The sequence below is a fragment of the Dysidea avara genome, chromosome 6 (genome assembly GCF_963678975.1).
Source record: "Dysidea avara chromosome 6, odDysAvar1.4, whole genome shotgun sequence".
NCBI lineage: Eukaryota > Metazoa > Porifera > Demospongiae > Dictyoceratida > Dysideidae > Dysidea > Dysidea avara.
The window spans coordinates 35299022-35313968 of NC_089277.1; the positions used below are offsets into that span (position 1 = coordinate 35299022).

Consider the following 14947-nt stretch of genomic DNA (forward strand, 5'->3'; position numbering starts at 1 on the left):
ACACTACATGGTGGCCATCTGCATGAGATCTTGAGAAGAAATCACTCCTCTTCAACAACCCACTCATCCTGTCAAAAGACTGAACAAACTCAGTCTCACTCCACATCACGCCATTTTCGAATAGTGATTGATCTCGTGACTGTCCACCAGTATATTTACGTGATGATCCGTTCACTTATGTTGCATACAAACTAGTATAGTATACTGCATTTTTGTAGCTGTGTAGCTATTCACTGTATCCAGCTAGCATGTCTAGTATCCAGCTAGCATGTCTAGTATCCAGCTAGCATGTCTAGTATCCAGCTAGCATGTCTAGTATCCAGCTAGCATGTCTAGTATCCAGCTAGCATGTCTAGTATCCAGCTAGCATGTCTAGTATCCAGCTAGCATGTCTAGTATCCAGCTAACATGTCTAGTATCCAGCTAGCATGTCTAGTATCCAGCTAGCATGTCTAGTATCCAGCTAGCATGTCTAGTATCCAGCTAGCATGTCTAGTATCCAGCTAGCATGTCTAGTATCCAGCTAGCATGTCTAGTATCCAGCTAGCATGTCTAGTATCCAGCTAGCATGTCTAGTATCCAGCTAGCATGTCTAGTATCCAGCTAGCATGTCTAGTATCCAGCTAGCATGTCTAGTATCCAGCTAGCATGTCTAGTATCCAGCTAGCATGTCTAGTATCCAGCTAGCATGTCTAGTATCCAGCTAGCATGTCTAGTATCCAGCTAACATGTCTAGTATCCAGCTAGCATGTCTAGTATCCAGCTAGCATGTGTGAATCAGCCCTTCATTTATCCAGCATTAAAAGAATCAGCACATCAATATGCAGCAGCAATAAATTTACAAAATCAGTGTTTTTTATACTAGTAATTGTTTATTATTTCTATAAGGTTTCAATTACATCAGGGTTGCATCATCACGCATCATCACCAGTTACTTATTACAGTCCCAGTTCTCAGCTACTTTACATCATCTCCTCGCCGGTATAAGCTCGACCCGAGCTTCTGCACTAGGCTTCTTTCGACTTCTTAGAAAATATCGGTGCTCATCATTGGTTGTATCTGTTGATGTGACTTCCTTAACTTGGGAAGCACTTGTTGGTGGAACTTCTGCTGGATTAGTTGAACTAGTCTGTGATGGCTCTGGTAATGACTCTGCTGGAAAAGTTCCTGTGGCTGTTGGCTCTGGTAGTGACTCTCTGTCCATGATCTTTGGTCCGGGTGTTGATTGATGTTTCATTTCAGCGTCCAGGTTCTCCAATTGCTTCAGCACTTTCTTTGGTGGTCTACCAGGTTTTGATCGCTTGTTCCCATACCAGAAGAAGCCTGTTGGTAAGGATGGAGGACAAGGTTGTACTCTGGATTGATGGACTTGAATGGCCGGATCATCAGGGAAATAAATCTTGGTCACTACAACATCTGGGTCATCTTGGGACACAGATCTTGAAAAACAATCACATAACGGTTCCCTCTAGTGGTGACAGGTAGTTCCATGATGTCTACTCCAAGTATTTGGAAGGGACGCTCAGTAGCAATGGGTTGTAGTAGTGGTTTCTGTCTCCTTCCTGTACCTTCTACTATGGCACACTGTGGACAGTTGTCAGCATACTTCATCACATCAGTATACATATGTGGCCACCACCAACACCGTATCACACTCTTGTACAACTTGGGTCCTGAGAAGTGACCAGCCAATGGTCCATCATGGTGTTCCTGCATTATTCTATGACGCAAATGCTGTGGCACCACCACTCGTGAAATCTCAGTCTGCTTGGGACCTACAAAGTATAGCACATTGTTACACAAAGCATACAGAGTTGACTCAGCTACTATTTTCTTGGCCAGAGTAGCATCTCCTGGTAGTGTTCCATCTCTTAGGTAGAGAATAATTGAACTCAGTTCTGGATCTTTCATCTGCTCATCACAAAATGCAGTACTATTATGCTCCGCTTCTCTGGGTTCCTCTTGTAGCACATCACTGATAGTGGCTGGTAGCTCACAAGAGATGGCTGCAACTTGTACCTCAGTGTTACTATCTTTATCTGAGGGTGCAGCCATGACCGGCTGTCTAGAGAGACAATCAGCATGTGGGTTCTTTTTACCTGACCGATGAATTATGTCAATGTGCTTGATGCCGCTACCATAGACTTTACTCCACCATCTCGCGTGTCTTCCAGTGAGGTTTGGTGCACCAAGAATGGCTCTGACTGCAGCATGATCTGTAAAAACAATAACATTATGACCATACAGATAGTAGCGGAAATGGGTAACAGCCCATACTACTGCAAGGGTCTCTAGATCGGTTATGGCATAATTTGCTTCAGCATTGGATATGGATCTGCTGGCATAAGCAACAGGATGTAGCTTCAGATCATCTTGATATTGCGATAGTATGGCACCCAGTCCCAGTTTGCTTGCATCAGTCTCCAGTGTGAAGTCCTTGGTAAAGTCAGGGTAAGCAAGCAGTGGTGAAGAGGACAGTTTCACTCTCAAGGATTCAAATGCCACTTCACATTCTGCTGACCAGCTAAACACTGCTCCTTTCCTAGTGAGGGCATGAAGTGGATGGGCTACTTTAGCATAGCCAGGAATAAACCTTCGATAGTACGAAGTCAAACCAAGGAACTGTCTCAACTGTTTCAAGGTGGTGGGTTGAGGAAAATTTCTCACAGCTTCCAAGTTACGATTATTGGGCTGGAGTCCACAAGGTGTCACAATATGTCCCAGATATTCAACCTCCTTGCTCAATAACTTGCATTTACTAGGGTTGAGCATCAGTCCAGCTTTCCTTAGTCGATCAAACACAGCTCGAAGATGTTTGATGTGATCTTGCAGAGTCTCAGAAAACACTATCACATCATCCAAGTAAACAGAGACAAATTCAACTGTAGATGATGTCTGTAATCCGGACAACACTCGCTGCATCAAACGTTGAAAGACTGCTGGGGCATTGGTAACCCCGAATGGCATCACTCGGAACTCAAACAAGCCCTTATGAGTGATAAATGCGGTCTTCTCCTGGCTGTCATCACTAACTTTAATCTGCCAGTATCCAGACTTGAGATCTAATGTACTAAAATACTTTGATTTCCCCAGTTGGTCAAGCAGGTCATTAATTCTTGGAAGTGGAAAAAGATCTGGCTTTGTTAGTGAATTCAGAGCTCTATAATCCACACAGAACCTAAGTGTTCCATCTCTTTTCCTCACTAATACGACGGGGCTTGCCCATGGACTTTCAGATGGCTGGATCACATTGTTTTGCTGCATCTTATTAAGTTGATCGGCTATCTCTTGCCGAGCCCCAAAAGGGACTCTTCTGACTGGTTGCTTCCTTGGCTGTGAATCTCCAGTGTCAATTTTGAACTCGACTAAATCAGTCTCTCCCCTTTCATCATCACTCAGGCTGAATACATCATGGTACTCAGATAAAATCTTACTCAACTGCGTGGACTTATCATCAGATAGCTCTCTGTTAGACTTTATTAAGATTCCTCTAAGCTGTTGCTGTCTCCATCGTATATGCTCATTAGAGCTAAGATGGTTATTGGACAATGTATTTATAGTCCATACGTTCAACTGTCCAGAAGCTGGTTGTAACGACTCTGGCATACTAGGTGAAGAAACATCAGAAATAGTAGCATCATCTTCAAAGCAACACTTCTGGTCTGACAATTGACTCTTCTCTATAGTTGATTCCACCTCCACCTCACTAGCACATGCAAGCTTGATACTACTCTTCAGTTGATAAGGTGTTTTGCTGTTGTTGGAAACTATTACAGTGGTTCGTCCCTCTTGATTAACATTCACCAGAGAATCATCAATGCTCAAACAATCATCAGGTAAGTATTCTGACTCTATCAGAACATGTCCTCTCACTGCTTCAACCTCCACTGGTACAGCTGCTGAATAATAAGCTGGTAGTCGAACAGCAGTAATCAGTTTCACTCGTGCAGGCTGAGTTTTAGAAATATCGCCAACATCATTCGAAGGTGGGTATCCATCACTACTTATCAATTTTGACTCACTTTCCTTAGTATCGGGCAGAACATGAATAGCTGGAGTATCAGAAGACTGATTCATATCTACTACTGGAATCTTATCACTAGTAGAATCACAGCTACTCTGATCAGAAATTGAGGCTTCATTAATGCTAATTGGGAATTCCTTCTTTTCTTTCAGAGGTTTCTCTTCACTAGTAGGCTGACACCTCTCAGCTGACTTCACACTGGGGTGATAACTCACAATTCCCAAGAGGTGACAAACTTCTTCTGACAATAGTAATTCGTCAGGTGCAACTAGCTTGATATAAACAGTAGTAACAATTGCCTTCTCACTAAAACTAAGACTCATCTTCATCTGTCCATCTAGTCGTATTGGTTTCTGGTCATAAGTGCAGGCTCTAATCTGTTCAGCAACTTCAAGATCTTGTACATTCAAGCCAGCTTTTGAAACTATGTTGTAGAATTGATCTCCTCTTAGTATTGTGATATCGGATCCAGTATCTATAACACCAGTTATGGGAATTCCTTCAATGTTGACTTCCACACTACGGGATCCACACTTAGGGTGACTGTGAGGAGTAGCTCGAATTACATTAGCACCAGGTCTAGAACTAGATGATTTAGTCTGTGTTGACTTCTTACCAGAGCTCTCGGTCTTTGGCTGTTGACATTGCCAAGCCAAGTGATTTGGGCTATCACAAATGTAACATCTTCGTTGTTTCTGCTGTAAGACTGGGCTGCTACTATCTTTCTGCGACCTGTTCCCTGGCTTCCAGTGCCAGCTTCGTGAGGTTGTAGGCTGCTTGTAGGTTGAGCCAATGATCGATTGCTTAGCATTCTTCAAGTAATGCTGCTTCTTCTTAAGCTCATTGAGCCTCCTCTCCTCTCTCTTGGCTGCTAAACAAAGCTCCTTGTAGTTCTGGGCACCAGACACAGCTGGTGCCTCCATCAAAGTGTAGAGTAGGCCCTCCTGTAGTTGCCCAAAGAGTAACATCTCCCTTGTCTCATTGGAAAGTTGTTCACGCCCAAATCCAGTCTGGAACACCTGTTCTAGTCGACCTATGAAATCTGAAACAGATTCATTTGTGTGCTGTGAAATGTGACGGAAATCAAGAGCTGCCAAAGTATGATTTCCCGGGTCTAACCTCTCCTTCAGAGCAGCTATGGCAGCTTGGTATGTCCTCTTCTTCTCTGGCTGTAGTAGTTTCCACTGTTGCGCTGCTCTTCCTCTCAAGTAGCCAGCCAGCTGCATCAGTGACTCTTCAGTGGTCCACTCATTCCACTGGGCTGCTCTCTCTAGTGTCAGTAGCCAATCCTCAAAAGTTACTGTGACCTCTTCAGCATTGAAAGGATCTATTGGGGGTGCTTTCCCTCGGCGAGAATAAGTCTGACTGTCGGTAGCCGGCTTACTACAGTTAGCAATTCCAATAGAGTTTATAGGTCTGCTGACAGAAAGGGCATCAGATAACGATGCACTTATATTGGTTACCTCTTGACCAGTTGAAGGTAAGCTCTGCTCATAAGCACTTCCTAGAAAACCACTCCGTTCACGTTTGTTCAACTGTCCCTGGGTTGTTGTTGGTATGCAGCTGGTAGGTAATGGCCATGGCTGTTGGAAAGGATTAGATGTGGCTGCTCTTGTTGTGACAGGTAAAATATCAGCTGATGTTGTTGTCACATGTCCCAAAGGTAAGGATGTTGTTGTTGTTGTTGTTAGTGGTGCTACAGGTACAAAGGTCTGACCTCTGTGTTGCTCTGGTGTTGTTGAAGCCATAGTAGTTGGATAACAAGTAAAATTAACATCAGGGCTTCTCTGGAGACCTCCTCCAGGTAGGTTGTCTCGAGCAATTCCTGTAGGAAAAGAAACACTTTTACCATCAAGTAAACTCACTGACTCCTCCTTGAGAAGTTTAGCAGTATCACTCAGAATTTCTGGCCTCTCCAAACTCGACAGTTTCAACCTGGCTAGCTCCAGCTCTCTCACTTGCAACTGTTCCCTCAGAAGTTGCAGCTCCTTATCTTTCTCGGACATAGCATTATCGTACTGTATTAGTTGCTCACAGTTTTCCTGCCAGAGTTCCAGGATCCTATCCTGGGCGATACTGAGCTCAGCCTTCAGATCATCTATTTCACCTCTCATTAACTCGAGTTTGGCACTTAAAGCTCCACTCTCTTCCTCTCTCACTTGAAGAAGATTACGTAATTGGGTTAACTCAATTGCTAGACTCTCCAAGTCCTTTGCTATGTCCAAATCTTCAAGCTCCTCGCTAGAAGTAGACACCATACTGGAAGCCATACTAGATGCCCTTCTGGATACTCTGCTAGATCCTCTACTAGGCAAGGCTGGCAGTGGTGGAGCAATCAAAAATGTACCCTCCATGTCTCTCAGTGAAACTAGTTCTCCTTCCTCAGTCAGGGAAATAATGACTTGAACTTGTGCTTCTTCACCACGGGTTTCTGCTATCCTTCCAGTAATCATTACTTCATGGTCACTTCTTGGGGCTGCTGCTGACAAGTCAAGGGCTCTTGCCAAGTGCTGAATGTGCTGGAGTTTTAGCCTTTTCGAGCTTAAAGGGTAGGCTGTCCCTTTCACTGTTCCAACTGTATTGTCCATTCTCACTAAAAGAAATTCTCCCACACTGAAAGCCAAAAAGCCAAAAGTTCATGGGAGTTGTCTCTTTACAGTAAGCTGTATGTTATACCAGCAGTACCTGTCTTGTTGACCTTTTCCTCCCTGTCCTTCTTGCTAAAGCCAAGAGTTCAGTTTCTTGCCAATTACTACACAAAGTAAGCCTGCAAGATCTCGGTAGGACCTCCACTGTGAATCAGCACTTCATTTATCCAGCATTAAAAGAATCAGCACATCAATATGCAGCAGCTGATAAATTTACAAAATCAGTGTTTTTTATACTAGTAATTGTTTATTATTTCTATAAGGTTTCAATTACATCAGGGTTGCATCATCACGCATCATCACCAGTTACTTATTACAGTCCCAGTTCTCAGCTACTTTACACATGTCTAATATCCAGCTAGCATGTCTAGTATCCAGCTATCCAGCTAGCTAGAAGGGATATAACACTTCTTATCATTTATTTGTCGTGCACTACTCCAGCTTGCTTCAGTACTTTTTATTGATGCAATGGTCCCTACTCTAGTTGAAAAGTCCAATATTTTTGTGTACTTTTCATATGTAACCTAGTAATCTATGTATGTAACTATTTGTATGTAACACAACAACTGCACATGGACAAAAGAACAATGATACAATAGAAAGAATACTGCTACAGACAAGTCACTTAGCTAGATAGTATGAATGCAATGTTTGGTTGTTGCAAACAAATGCTATAAATAGCCCTTATAGTGTGAATGTATGCAATCAATTACTGCATAGTAAAATGATGCAGCTGAGGGTATGTTGTGAACTTACATGGATTATTCAAATCAGTGTACATTATAAACAGTGCTGTTGCTAAAAATTGGTTACTTACACTGGGTTAATAAGTTAATAAGTATAGAGCTTTTATAAGCAGTACAAAGAACACATGTAAATACTTGGTACAGTGGGAAGATACCCAACTCTTAAAGTAAGAGGTCAACAGTTCATTTCTCACTGCAGGCAAATATTATTTTTATTTAGACCACTTTTAGGAACAAGTTTTTACAAAGCACATTGACTGCTCTGTATTAGTGGGGTATTGAGAGTTCAATATATTAGAGTATGTAACACTTTCACACCTCAGATAAAAGGAATTTTTAGTGCTACAAATGTATGCACTCCCTTTATACACTGTACGTATGCACTAACCATCGGGCACTGCATGCCCTTGGACATTGTGCATACATATCAGGCAATGCACTTCTGCCTGTGTTACAGCTATTACATACTAGCTTTTCCAAGACGTTTGGTTATATATCATTCTGAGGAGGAAAGCCCCCTTCATGGATTGAAGGGAGCCCTATGGAATAAAGTAATGCTGGCCTTATTTGTAAAATATACAAAAAAAATTGAAAAAGTAATAATAATGTTTATAATTGCATATATCATGATGTTGTGACACTGGTGTATGCTGTAGATAAAGCAAGCATCATGGATTACTTTTTACATCACAGGAAGAATCCATCTCTACTTCATGTGATGAGCCTCAGAAGATTCTACACAGTTTGCCAGGACTTCCTATATATTCCCAACCAAACAAGCAGCTATCTACAGTGCAGTGTGTTGATATTCTCCTTCACCCCGACCTATCTAAACATTTTTATGTTCATGAGTACCCTTTGATGTAAACTGTAATTCAGTATATGTTGTTGACATGGCCAACTTAGTTGACCCCAAGGATATAGTATGTGATGACATGGGTGCATGGAAATGGAAAGGCAGCTATCGCAGATGGATAACTGTAGATGAAACTGGATGGATTACAGTTATTGGCAAGGACCTTTCAACACCTCCACAGTTACCCTACTACCGTATATGGAAGAGGTACACAGTAAACAAATCTAGTAGTGACCTGAACAGGATGATAGTCACCATGGAAGGTATAATTAGCACAAAAAACATATAACCATTTTAAATGAATCCCATTAATATTATTGTGATTAACAGTGGCTTGGTAGTATGTTTTGTAAGAAACTGTTGTAAATTTCATACAGTAACAATTAATGCAATACTGCATGTCAGGCTTTCAACAAAGCAAATTTATGTACACTGTTAGAGTTTTATTCTTATTAATTTTGTAAAGTGTGATACATAGCTACATACTCCATAAACATCATAATGCACCTAGCAATGTTATGCCCCACCCCTATCCCGGGGTAGGGTGGAGATTTGACAAAGTTTAGTGTCAAATTCCCCAGTACTGGGGGCTAAGATGCTTGTCAAAAACCCCACTATGTTCCGACCTTGATAGAGGGGTTTTTGTAGGGGATTTGATTTACTTATTATTTAAATAATTTTTGGTTAGCAAACTGCCACCATCAAAAGCCCCAGGGGTGGGGCAAGTGTAGATGTCAAATCCCCAGTAGGTATATGGGGACCCCGGGTGTGGGGTTTGACATTGATAGGTGCATAATAAATACTTACTTTAAATTTTAACACAATGTTATATGCCTATCTCTTTTTCTTTCGTAGATTCTGATAATGACACCTTAAACCTTGCCTTATTGCAGTATACTTTTAAAGACAAAGAACACAAAATCAAGGTGGCTCCACATGGCAATTCAGTTAAATCAGAGAGCTATGTTCGTACCATGCCAAGTGTAATGGAAAAGTTAAAGTGTGCGTCTTCAACAAACACAGCCAAGCATGCCATCGCCTTAGTAGAGAACACTACAGGCAGTGTAACAACAGCCTTGTCAGCTGCAGGAATACCTCGTGGCCGGCAGCAAGTAGATGACATACGAAAAAAACTTTTCAAAACTGATTCTGATCCACTGCATGTTTAGTCTGATGACCATGTGTAAAGCAGTAAGTCACCAGATGCTTTTGTCAGAATAGTGACTGGTGCACCATATCCCATGATGGTATTAGCATTTGATTGGGTATTAAACAATCTTGTTAGATTTTGTGCTTTTTCTTCAACTACATTGAGTCCATTGGGTATAGATCCTACTTTTAATCTTGGATCATTCGATGTTACAGTCACTACATATCGCCATTTGCTACTAACCAAACAGGGTAATGTATCCACACATCCAGTGTTATTTGGGCCTTTGTTTATTCATGTGAAGAAAGATTTTGAAGCTTATCACTTTTTTGCATCTTCATTAGTTAGTAAACAACCTCAATTAGCCAAATTACACTGCTTTGGAACAGATGGTGTGGCAGCTTTGGTAAAAGCTTTTCTGCTGTTTTTCCTGGGGCTATACATTTACGCTGTTTTCTTCATTTTCGTCAGAATATTGAGCAGAAATTACGTGAGTTTGGTATAGGTGCTGCAGCAGTTAAGGAATACAAAAAGGACATATTTGGTGATCCAATTCAATTGCAATTTGGTCTGGTTGATTCTAGCAGTGAATCCGATCTAGACAACAAGTTGGATCAGTTAGAATAGAAATGGGATGACCTAGAAATCCCATTTAATTTCCCTCCTGAATTTCAAGGTATACTGCAGAGAAGTCATAGCCATGTCTATGCTACGCCCAGTACGAGAAAAAGCTGGTTTGGGTTGTCCGCCTTCCCCGTATTACACAAATGACATTGAATCCAAAAATAACATTCTAAAGCAGCATCTTCACCGCAAACCTTCCGCATTGCCAGATTTTGTTGGCAGTATGAAGGCACTGATAACAAATCAGCGAACTGAGGTTGAGAAAGTAGTAGCATTGCATGGTGAATATCGTTTGGTATCCCAGTATTCCAAGTTGGCGTGTGATCAGCAATAGTGGTTTAAAATGTCAAGCAAACAGAGACTGGGTAAAATATCATCATTCATGAAAGCTTCTGTTATACCAACGTTTGAAAGTAATTCTAGCAGTGGTAGCATGCAAGAAAAACCTTCACCACTTGAAGCTCTAACACTACCTGTAAATATGGCTAGAACTATCTGGAGCCGAGCCAGATCAATCGTGGAGGATGCAGCAATCACAAATGCTCCCGGCAATGATACAGCATACATTGTAAGAAGCAACAGTGGAAAAAGATCTCATTATGTTCAACCTGCCAAAGGTGGTGGTTATCTGTGTGATGAAGAATACCTGGGTTACAAATCCTCCAAAATTTGTGCTCACACAGTTGCAGCTAGCCTTAAAGGCACAGGGATCGAATCATTAGTAGAATGGTATAAAAAGTTGAAGTACAAGCCTAATTTTACAGCTCTAGCTGACAGTGGCAAGCCATCTTCTGCAGGAAAGAAAAACCAGAAAGGTGTTTCTAAGAAGATTCTTGGGTCATCCATAGCGTCACAGATGAAGCAGATGAAGATTTCATTAGTCGTATACCACCAGTGGATGTGGGTGAGGAAACTTCTCTGTCTGCGACAACGGATTCTGGAATGCTGGGAACTTCATCACAAAGTACATCACAAAGTACTGGTAGTTCAGTCTGCAGTACCTACGGTGTAGTAGCCCAACCTCAATGTGGTTCAGCAAAGTCACTATTCAGCATCACAGAGTTCAGTGGTAGGTTCCAATCTATCATTTCAGCAATTCCATAACACATCGGTACCTGTTGGTAGTGCACTGAGACAGCAAGTTTCACGACATCCAAACGTCTTTAATGTCACACCGCCTGTACAATCTCCACAAGTGCCACAACATCACATTGGATTTATATCTGGAGTTCCACCCCCCCTTATTCCCTATACACCCCCTGGCCTTGGTCTTGTTGCTGCAATGCCACCTGTTCATCTAAATGCAGCAGCTGTACAGTCACAACAACCACCTCCTGTTGCATTGCCATTTTGGATTGACTTTGCTCATGGTAACATATCTAGGTGCAATGGATGCAGAGGGAAGATAGAGCGCCCACCACCACCCAATAATTTAATACTTCAATACAAGGAAAAGGTGCTTTCCCAAAACCCAAACACAGGAATGTGCCAATTGAGTCGAGAGCCTAGAAATGTTTACTACCATGCGAAGATGTCATGTATATCACCCCACTTTTGTGATTTTAACCCAGCAGTTCATATTAGAGTAGATGCAACAGCCAAAGCTAAATTAACTGATGTACACATTAGACATATCAGCGAGCAGTTCAACTTGAACATCAACTAGCCAACAGATTTTCTGTTTAATTTGTATAGGCAGTTCCTTGACATTGTGACTTGGAAGTCTTTGCTGATGACACCAAACTATACTCGATTATTGAGACTATTGAAGATATTCTTAGGCTTCAGCAGGACTTGAATAATGCCCAGGAATGGTCAACACTGTCTCTTCTAAGCTTGAACATTGACAAATGCAAAGTAATGCACATCGGAAATACATTAGCTTCTAATTACTATGTGTCAGATTCAGCTAGCCTTACAAATCTAAGTGTAGTCGAAAATGAGAAGGACCTGGGTGTTTGGGTGACCAACAAGCTGGACTCAAGTCTCCACTGTCAGAAGGCTGTAGCAAAGGCGAACATAGTTATTGGGATGATAAAAAGAACTTTCCCGAGTATGTCAAAGGATCTTTTTCTGTTTCTATACAAAACTTATGTGAGGCCTCATCTGGAATACATTGTGCAGTTGTGGAGCCCTTATTTACTTAAGGACATAGACATGCTAGAAAAGGTGCAAATGAGAGCAACTAAGCTAATTAAAGGATTCAACGGGCTTCCATATTCAACTAGATTACAAAAACTAGAATTGTATTCACTTTACTGCCGACGCGAGCGAGGAGATTTGATTGAAACTTACAAGATATTAAAAGGGTACTATGACATTGAATGGTCTAAACTGTTTACGTTGAACACATCAAATACCAGAGGACATTCTTTGAAACTCTTTAAGAAGCAGTGTAGAACAAAACAGAGATTAAATTTTTTTACCCAACGAGTTGTCAACATTTGGAACTTACTCCCACACCATGTAGTATCCTCACCCACTATAGCTCTTTTTAAACAACAATTGGACTGTTATTGGAAACAACAAGGACATGGATATGAACAAAGGCCTAGTGCCTAAGCATATTTTTGTATTTAGTGTTGTGTGTATCCATTATCAATAATAATAATAATAATAATAATAACCTAATAGTTACTCATAATACTTGTCACATACTTTTCATTTGAAACAAAGCATTGATTTAATGTAGCTAGCTAGTACTTTTGTATAGTATTACCCTTCCATTATTGGTGATAATACCACATAGCTACGAATTGTCTGCTGCTGTACATGTACTAGGTCTGGTGGAAAGAATGAAAACGTGTTATTTGAATTGTGGCATTGGACTTCTCACCGATAGCTACATATTTTAAGTACCTCGTTCTTTTCGTGGATTTAGTGGGCGCTTTATCCATGAAACTTAAATCTTTTGTAGCTCCTGTACAAGTTGTATGGAGATCGATGTCTAAACAACGAAAATTAATTTTGTTCCATGGATTTACCACCTTAGATATTATATACTATATAGCTAGCTAATAGCTATCCAGTTATGTTTCCGCAATTTGGCAATAGACGGATACTTTACGTCACAAAATTGCATTAAAATGGGTAACCGCCACTAGTCCACGGGGAAAGAAGTGGGGCTTGTACTTTAAAATTTGTGTAATTTAAATCACTATTAGCTACAAGAGGCTGCAACTCGGCTTCTGGTAATTCATTAAGCATGAAACACTTATACTCAGGACATAGAACAGAACTCGAGAAAGCGATTATCATGATCACAACTGAAACAAAACTTCAGTAAGAAAGAATGATCTCTTGTAGGCCTACGTAGATTAGTCGAAGTACTTGTTTTAAAATCCTTGTGCATGCCCACGCCAATTATCAGTCGTAACTTTCCCAGCAAGGATCAAAATTAACCTGCACTAGCTACTTAAATATTTAATACTCTCTTCCTAGCTCATAATGTGCAAGGCCTTAGAAAAATAAGACACAACAAACCTGAGATGAGTAAGCTTAAACTCGAGCTCCAATGGCATGCGTACGTTATTTCGAAAGCGCATTTGGCGAGGTGATTTTACCCATGATGTAAATAGACTTGTGTGTTGCTATATGACTTGTGTGTGTAATCTGCTCCATTAGTAATTTTCCGCTGGTCGTTTCCGTTCCCGCTTTCTGTGTCCGTTTTCCGTTCCCGTTCCCGTTTCCGCTTTCCTATAATTCCACTTACCCTGATGTAAATGCTTGTTCTTATAAGTGACGTGGATATTCATAATCTGGGAATACCTAGAACTGGTCTCTGGTAGCTATATGGCTGCATAGAAGAATTCGAAGTGTGGCTGTATGAATAGCATTTTAACATATGAATTTATAGATGTACATGCAATCTGAAACCTGAGGCTCCTTTTTTGGAGCTCTGAGGCCCTAGGCAGGCTGCCTACCCTGCCTAAGGTTAAGGCCGGCTCTGAGCTAGACAACTACTTAAGATTTCCATGACAATCAGCATATGGACAAACCCCAGAATAGATTTTCATCCCCATAGGAGTTTGGATTATGGAGCAATTCCATGTCAAATTAAACAATCTTGTGCTAGGGTCTATTGGGGTCGAATATAATTATGGAGATTATTTTTATAAAGAATCTCAGATACAGGAATGCCTACTTGTAATGTATGCAGAATATTTTGAAACTTACAAAAATACTGCATGTCAGATGGGATTCACTCACTATAGTGCCTACTTTAAAGTGTGTAGTTACTTTGCCGGCTTGAATTAGCAATTTATAATTAAAGCTATACAATAATACTGCATATTATAGGAGGGGTACTAAGTTATAATAACTGAAACCCAGGCCATGCAGGCATAAAGTTTTTCAAAAAGTGGAATAAACAAAAAAATATACATATGAACATGCATGCATACATACATAGATACAACACAAAGATGCAATACAACACAAACATTATAATTAGTCTAACAATGACATCCCATGATGCTGACAATCTGGTATTAAAAATCCAGGTGACTGCATGATCTTTTATTAGCTGCTTGTTGAAAGATTGAGTGGATGGAGCTTTGGCAATTTCAAATATTGTTGCTAGCATAATGGCCCAAACATCATCCAACTTCAATTGGTCACAAGCTCAGCAAATAAAGCTATATATATGTTGAAGGTATTGCTAACAGTGGACCATATAGCAATCTTGGTTCTCTGGCTGGCAGCTACCATGTATGAAGATGCTTGGTGTTAGTAATTTATAACCCCTGAGAGCTCTACTAATATGATGGAATCAGAGGAAACCAACACCAGGCCAGGTCTGTGATAACAAGTGAGATTTTTTTATGGTTGCTGGTGTCACCTACTCAAAAGTATAAACCACTTCAAGACAGAACAATGACATAATTAAAACCACAACTC

General features: G+C 40.8%; 2 protein-coding genes across 2 annotated transcripts in view; one reads left to right on the top strand and one right to left on the bottom strand.

Annotated features, from left to right (window-relative positions):
- The window catches only part of LOC136257368 (NACHT, LRR and PYD domains-containing protein 4C-like), a 76184-nt gene that overhangs the window by 26974 nt on the left and 34263 nt on the right, over nucleotides 1–14947 (top strand). The gene's annotated exons all lie outside the window — the stretch shown is intronic.
- On the bottom strand, nucleotides 968–6612 carry LOC136259434 (uncharacterized). The gene is made up of 3 exons (XM_066052921.1): nucleotides 2100–6612; nucleotides 1415–2039; nucleotides 968–1355 (listed from the first exon to the last, which is right to left on the bottom strand). Exons 1-3 carry the CDS (start codon nucleotides 6610–6612, stop codon nucleotides 968–970), a joined length of 5526 nt encoding a protein of 1841 aa, XP_065908993.1.